Source organism: Triticum aestivum, chromosome 2A (genome assembly GCF_018294505.1).
Source record: "Triticum aestivum cultivar Chinese Spring chromosome 2A, IWGSC CS RefSeq v2.1, whole genome shotgun sequence".
NCBI lineage: Eukaryota > Viridiplantae > Streptophyta > Magnoliopsida > Poales > Poaceae > Triticum > Triticum aestivum.
The window spans coordinates 748,543,085-748,551,055 of record NC_057797.1 but is presented as its reverse complement, the minus strand read 5'-3'; the positions used below and the strand labels follow the sequence as shown (position 1 = coordinate 748,551,055).

Genomic DNA, 7,971 nt, shown 5'->3' with positions numbered 1-7,971 from the left:
TGCGCCAACAGCCTTGCAACTGGCAAGCTGTTCGGCATCTACTTCCATCTGAGTTTTCGTCATGCGGCGGTAAGAAATTAGATGAAATGTAACAACTATTTTATTTTTAGTGTTGGCATTACTGCGTTGTGTCATTTTGCTTTTCTTACACAGATCGTCCCATGCAATGTGAGGTTGAAATTCAACAAGCTGACAGGAGACACTGTGACATTTGAGGCTCCTGGGGGGCCGTACACTATGGAGGTCGAGAAAGGACGCAATATGTCGCAGATGGGAGGAGATGGATGGGCCCGTTTCCTCGCTCGCATGCGTCTTACTGGTGGTGAGTTGATCAGATTCTCCTTCAGAGCAGAAAGACCCAAGCTGGTTGTCATTTATATCAACCTGGTGGAAGATGATGAAGATGACGAAGATGATGAAGATAATGAGGACCCACTCAATGAAGATGATGAGAACCCACTTCATGAAGCCATCATAGCTCAAAGAATGAGGCTGAGCGAGGAGGAGGTGTGCAACCTATGGGACATAATTCCGCCACGTGATGACTTTGTCGGGGTGCCATTCGTGACCCGCCTGACAAGTACCATGGTCGATCGGCATGAAATGGTATGTTATACGTACTGCATGTAGTAATTTGATGATATATACATGGTGTATTGTTATACTTACAAATCTAGTCGATGATATACTTTAGTGTAGAGTCTGATCACATGCTTAGGCTATTTATTAATTGATATGTTTTTCTTATTCAAAGATTGCCAAAGAACCAATCTGTGAGTTGTGGTATCGAGCCTGATGAAAAAGGCTCAGTTGGACTACACCTTACCGCAAGGGGCTCCGTCACCACATGTACTTACCGCATGGGCATAGATGGTCGCACACACTTGAACTCGGTTGGGTGGAAGAGATTCCTTGTTGGCAAGAATCTTCGTGCTGGACATGCCATCCTAATTACTATCAGGAACACCCACCGCCCAGGCTTGAGGATGATGATCGTCGTCGATATCATCTATAACTACATATGTGTATGTGGCTATATTATCTAGAACTACATATGATGATCGTCGTCGATATCATGTAGAACTACATATGATGATCACCGTCGATATCATCTAGAACTAAATATGATGATTGTCGTCGATGTCACCTTGTACTGCTTGAGGATGCATGTTGAGTATATATGAAATTGTTATCTAGTACTCCCTCGGTTCCAAATTACTCGTCGTGGTTTGAGTTCAAATTTTGAACTCAAACCACGACGAGTAATTTGGAACCGAGGGAGTACTACCTAGTACCTATAATGCTTTATGAAATTGATATCTAGTAGTACCTAGTATCTGGAAATTGCAGTTTATCGAAGCCGGAATGGGGAAATGGTGAAAGATATAACAATAGCGCTGGACCGGGAAATCGCTACAGCTAAGTAATAGCAGCGCGTTCCTGAAAAGCGCTGCTGCTATAGTCAATAGTGGTAGCGCGGGTACAGGCAGCGCTACTACTAAGAGTTAGCTGTAGCGCCTTATTGGTAGCGCGGGTACCCGCGCTGCTGATAGGCCTAAAACCTGCGCTGCTGCTAGCCTTTTCCCTAGTAGTGCTCACCGACGCCCAACTCTCCCTCCCCCAGTACGCCGCCGACAACCACGCGGCTTGGGCGGCGTATTTCGAGCGCCGCCAGTAGCAGCGCTTGGCGTCCATCAACGGCGCGCCGGTGGTTGGCGGCCGGCAGAACAGCGAGGGGCGCCACCTGTGGTGGGGCGTCCCCGGCCGCACACTCGAGGGCGTGCTGACGTACCTCGAGGGCGGCAACGACCCGCCGTTGGCGTACCCGGCGAGGGCGGCCGCCCCGGCGCAGCACCGACGCGTCGGGCCATGGGCGCCAAGGAGGTTCGGGTCCTCCTCCTCTTCTTCCTCCTCTCGATCTTCATCGCACTCCTCCGGCACTCCGGCCCTGCTCGGCGTCAAGGCCGAGCCCGCGGCGGAGACGCCGCTCGGTCGGCGCACTCGCAGCGCCGGCATCGTCATCAACGAGGGCGGCCGGCGCGCCTACTCGTCGGCTCCTCCTCCGCGCTTCGGCAAGCCAAAGACGGAGCCGGGGCTCGCGTCGGTGAAGACGGAGCCGGGGCTCGCGCCGGTGAAGAAGGAGCCGGCCGCGCCGGTGACGACGGAGCTCGACGACGACGACGCGGCCCTGAAATAGGCGCGCAGGGACTCCATAGCGATGGAGAAGGAGCGCCTGGAGAAGGCGAAGGAGCGCCAGCGCGCCGCCCTGCTTCGCTTCGCGGAGCGTCGACGCGGCCGCGACGAAGGCGGAGTCGTCGTCATCTGCGACAGCGACGATGATGCGCCGCCACCAGTCCGCCGTGGCGACGCCGGGCAGGGGTCCAGCAGGGGCGCCCGCGTCAAGGAGGAGAAGGCCGACGACGACGATGGCGGCGACTTCAGCCAGTTTTTCCTTTAGATTAGTTTATGTATATGTGCTATGTAATGAAAATCCGCGAACTTCGCCGAAATGTGCTGAAATTTATCGTGTTTGGCCGAAATTTATCGTGTTTGGCCGAATTTTATCGTGTTTAAGCCGAACTTCGCCGAACTTCTTTTATTTTAAAACGTGCCTAGGGGCGGCCCTGGGGCCGGCGGCTGGGGACCAACTCGCCCCCAGGCCCAATTTTTGCGCCGGCTCACCCCCAGGCGGCGATTTTAGGCGCCCCCTGGGGGGCCAACGGCTGGAGATGCCCTCAGTTGCCTGCTTTTCAAATTTGAGTCAGTCCATCGCTTTTGGCTGTTGGATGTAGATCGAACGGTGGGCAACCCTTCTTCTTCCTCCAGCTTCATCTTCTTTCCCAGGCCGCCTGCCAAACTGCCTGCGATCACCACACGCTGCCGGCGGCGCTTCCGCGCAGCCTCACCCCCCCCCCCCCCTCCTCGAAAGCCCGTCTTTTTCCTTCCACGAAGTTGCTCCCCCCCCCTCCACACCCTAAACCCTAAGATAGATAACGGGGTAGCTTTCCAGCGAGCCCCTTCCTTCCCTCTGACGAACTCTCAAAATGGTCTGACCTCAAATTTGAAAGTCAGTCGACTGCCGTTTAGCTAATGTGTAGAACATTGCTGACCTAGTGCCATGCGGGGCAATGAAGAGCGTGCGAGCGAGCCATGCATGCATGCGGGAGATCGATGGATGCATGCAAATTCACGTACATGTTATAGGTAGGTGTAGCATTTTTGCAAATTCAAAGTGTTTCCAACCAGGAGATCAGGATGAGCTGAAACATTCAAAGCGCCGCTGAGCCCCAGGCCAAACCAGGGCATTCCAAGAATAGCCGTTGCCCTTGTCCACAAGCTGCAATTACATAAACGAAATCTCGCCGCGGCATTCTCTTCTTCCTCAGGGCCAAGCTCACTACGTTTCCCGTGCGGCGAGGAGCCCCGGCCGGCTCCGGCATCGAAACCAGCAGGTAGTAAGGCTCGCGCACAATGACTAACAAGGCCGCCACCGCCAGCATCATCGCCGCCGTGGGCGTTGTGGCCGTCATCGGCACGATCGCCGCGGTCACCACGTCCAAGAAGGCCAGCGAGGATGGTGGCAACATGTCCACCAGCATCAAGCTCTCCCAGCTCTGCTCTTCCACGCTGTACCCGGCCAAGTGCGAGAACAGCCTCACCCCCGTCGTCAATGAGTCTTCCAACCCGGAGGAGGTCCTCCGCGCCGCGCTCCAGGTGGCCATGAACGAGGTCGGCGCCGCCTTCGCCAAATACAGCGACGTCGGCAAGGGCGCCACCGACAAGATCACCTTGAGCGCCATCGGCGAGTGCAAGAAGCTGCTCGACGACGCCATCGTGGACCTCAAAGACATGGCCGGCCTCAGGGCCGACCAGGTCGTCGTCCAGGTCAACGACCTCAGGGTCTGGATCTCCGGCGTCATGACCTATATCTACACCTGCGCCGATGGCTTCGACAAGCCGGAGCTCAAGAAGGCCATGGACAAGCTGCTGACGAACTCCACCGAGCTCAGCAGCAACGCCCTGGCTATCATCACCCGCGTCGGCCAGTTCCTGCATCAAGGGCAGGACGCCAAGAGTGGCTCCACTGTCGGAGGGAGCCGCCGACTTCTCGGGTGGTACATGGGTGACGCGCACGACGTGGAAAGCAGGCGCCACCTTCTAGCTATCAATGGCAGGCTGGATGAGATCGCAGTCGTGAGAGACGCGAGCCGGCGCCTCCTGTCAGAGACGATGGACGAGATCACTGAGATGTCCCACGACGGAGACCGCCACCTGTCGGAGACGATGGACCAGATCGATGAGATGTCCCACGACGGAGACCGCCACCTGTCGGAGACGATGGACCAGATCGACGAGATGTCCCATGACGGAGACCGCCAACTGTCGGAGACGATGGACCAGATCGATGAGATGTCCCACGACGGAGATCGCCACCTCTCGGAGACGATGGACCAGATCGATGAGATGTCCCACAACGGAGACCGCCACCTCCAAGACGTGAGTACGTCCAACCCCACCGGAAACGTGAGCACGTCCAACCTCACCGGAAAAGCGAACACGTCCCAGGTCATGTCATTCGGCGATGGCTCGTCGGCCTCGATGTTCTTCGGGGTCTCCAACCTGACTAAGGAGGCCGACTTCGTCCGGCGCCGGCTGCTGAGCATGACGTACGACGGCTCATCTGAGAACGAGGTTAAACAATACGGTGAAGGCAACAAGCGAAGGCTCCTCAACGATCCCTTGTCGGAGGACGAGGTTAAACAATACGGTGAGGGCAACAAGCGAAGGCTCCTCAACAACCCCTCGTCGGAAGACGAGGTTAAACAATACGGTGAGGGCAACAAGCGAAGGCTCCTCAATGATGCCTCGTCGGGGGACGAGGTTAAGCAATACGGTGAAGGCAACAAGCGAATGCTCCTCAACGATGCCTCATCGAGGGATGAGGTTAAACAATACGGTGAAGGCAATAAGCGAAGGCTCCTCAACGATGCCTCGTCGGGGGACGAGGTTAAGCAATACGGTGAAGGCAACAAGCGAAGGCTTCTCAATGATGCCTCGTCGGGGGACGAGGTTAAGCAATACGGTGAAGGCAACAAGCGAAGGCTTCTCAACGATGCCTCGTCGGAGGACGAGGTTAGACAATACGGCGAAAGCAACAAGCGAAGGCTCCTCAACGACGTCTCGTCGGGGGACGAGGTTAAACAATACGGCGAAGGCAACAAGCGAAGGCTCCTCAACGACGCCTCGTCAGGGGATGAGGTTAATCAATACGGCGAAGGCAACAAGCAAAGGCTCCTCAACGACGCCTCGTCGGGGGACGAGGTTAAACAATATGGCGAAGGCAACAAGCGAAGGCTCCTCAACGACGCCTCATCGGATAATGAGGTTAAACAATATGGCGAAGGCAACAGGCGAAAGCTCCTATCCACTCAGATGCAGAGCATTGCCGACATGTCAGCGCAGATGAACCGCCGCCTCCTCGCGACGGAGCTCCCCGAGGACCTCGCCGGCAAGCGTCAGCTCCTGTCCAACAAGCTCGTCATGATCTACGAAGTCGCCAAAGAGGCCAACTGCGAGCTCGAGGCGATCGGCAACGGCAGGATCCCCGAGGAGGAGGAGGATCAGAGGGTGCTGGCGACGGAGGTTGTCGGCACGATCGAAGACCTGCCCAACAACCACCGCCGCAAGCTGCTGTCCGCCGGCATCTTCCCGGAGTGGGTGTCGTCCCACACCCGGAGGCTCCTCCGGATTCCCGGCGGGCTGCAGAAGCCCAACGCGGTGGTGGCCGCGGACGGGAGCGGCAACTTCAAGACCATCACGGAGGCCCTCAACTCCGTGCCCAAGAAGTCCACCGCACGCTTCGTCATCTATGTCAAGGCCGGCGAGTACAAGGAGTACGTCACGGTCAACAAGGACCTGGCCAACGTCTTCATGTACGGCGACGGGCCCACCAAGACCCGGGTCATCGGCGATAAGAGCAACAAGGGAGGCTTCGCCACCATTGCCACCCGCACCTTCTGTAAGCTTAATTCGTGATCACCGACTAGCTAGCCCTAACGGCAGATGATCTTGGTCATCTTACCACATCGATGAATCCATGGATTGTTTGCAGCGGCGGAGGGGAACGGGTTCATCTGCAAGTCGATGGGATTCGTGAACACGGCGGGGCCGGACGGGCACCAGGCGGTGGCGCTGCACGTGCAGGGCGACATGTCGGTGTTCTTCAACTGCAGGTTCGAGGGGTACCAGGACACCCTGTACGTGCACGCCAACCGGCAGTTCTTCCGCAACTGTGAGGTGCTGGGCACCATCGACTTCATCTTCGGCAACTCGGCGGCGGTGTTCCAGAACTGCCTCATGACGGTGCGGAAGCCCATGGAAAGCCAGGGCAACATGGTGACCGCGCACGGGCGCACGGACCCCAACATGCCCACCGGCATCGTGCTCCAGGGGTGCAAGATCGTGCCAGAGGACGCGCTGTTCCCCGTCAGGCAGACGGTCCCCAGCTACCTCGGACGGCCGTGGAAGGAATACTCGAGGACGGTGGTCATGGAGAGCACCATCGGCGACCTCATCAAGCCCGAGGGGTGGTCGGAGTGGATGGGTGACTTCGGGCTCAAGACGCTCTACTACGCCGAGTACGCCAACACCGGGCCCGGCGCCGGGACAAGCAAGAGGGTGACCTGGCCGGGGTACCGTGTCATCGGACAGGCCGAGGCCACGCAGTTCACCGCCGGCGTGTTCATCGACGGCATGAGCTGGCTCAAGAACACCGGCACGCCTAACGTCATGGGCTTCATCAAATGATCGAGCCAGTTTGCCGGCCATTTGACTCCGGCCGGCCGCGTGCATGCATGCATGCATGCATGCGCTCGTCCGGTGGATGCTTGACGAGACCCGTGGAATTTTAGGAAGAAATTAAGGAAGGAGACATTCTTTATTTGTACAGAAGTACAAAAGCAGTTCAAGCAAAAGAATTTCTCTGTGTAATGTAATTGATTAGAACATTCCAACATGGCTTGATGTATGTTTTTTTTGTCCAGACTTGTACTGTCTAACGAACTTGAAGGGAAATAGCATTGGATATAAACATGAGCTTATTTGATAGGAGTTACATGTTCTTCTTCTTTTTTGCAAGATATGTTCTTCTTTTCTTTTCACTCGATATTAAACACATGCGGCATTTTGCCTGATATAGATCAAATCATGGAGTGTATACTTTCAAGCAGAAAGATTTTGCCATCTATACATTTTCTTTGGCACATTTTGTACAAGCTTGTTGTAGCAAAAACTTGGAACTATATAGATGACCTAAACATCCAAATCAGGCTAGGGCACACCCCTGCAAGCGAGAGGATAAATGGGGTGCTAGAAGTGAGAGGTGAGGTCGCTAGGATGCCAGATCGAGCGAGCTGTACACAAGCGCTTTGCGTATTGTAAGTTTGGAACTGCGGACGATGAGGGGAGGGGAGTAATTAGGCTATTAATTTATGAAATCCATGTGTAATTAAGGTCGGGTTTTTTTTTTTGCGGGGGAACGGGAATTGTGTTACTTATAAATTGGTGCATCATCCTTTCAAAGCCTGATAACATCGTCTGTACCCCCTCGCAACCAAATTGCTGTACGAGGTGTACATCGCCAATATGCAGCTAAACAATGGCTAGCTTTACTCTGTGTTCTACTAATGCGCATAATTACAATCTCCCTTTCATTTTGTATTAACTCCTTGATCTCCTTGATAGCGCGGTCATTAACTTTGATCGGCCTGGCGTCTTTGCTTGTACCATCATTACCGCTTCTACACAGTCCATCTCAAGCTGGATAGGGCAGTTCGTCCGCTGCAGAGCGAAGGCAAGACCCTCTTTGCATGCTTGCAATTCAGCTTCTAGTGTGTTATCACATGTAAAGAGCTGCCTGCATGCTGTAAATATGATCTCCTCATTGGAGTCTCGGAGAACCACACCACAACC

At 55.1% G+C, this 7,971-nt stretch overlaps 1 protein-coding gene across 1 annotated transcript; it reads left to right on the top strand.

Moving 5' to 3' along the window:
* The first annotated feature begins 3,380 nt into the window (after positions 1 to 3,380).
* Positions 3,381 to 7,114, top strand: LOC123190829 (probable pectinesterase/pectinesterase inhibitor 58). Its single transcript, XM_044603560.1, has 2 exons — positions 3,381 to 6,019; positions 6,113 to 7,114. Exons 1-2 carry the CDS (start codon positions 3,472 to 3,474, stop codon positions 6,805 to 6,807), a joined length of 3,243 nt encoding a protein of 1,080 aa, XP_044459495.1. The 5' UTR covers positions 3,381 to 3,471; the 3' UTR covers positions 6,808 to 7,114.
* Positions 7,115 to 7,971: the final 857 nt, after the last annotated feature.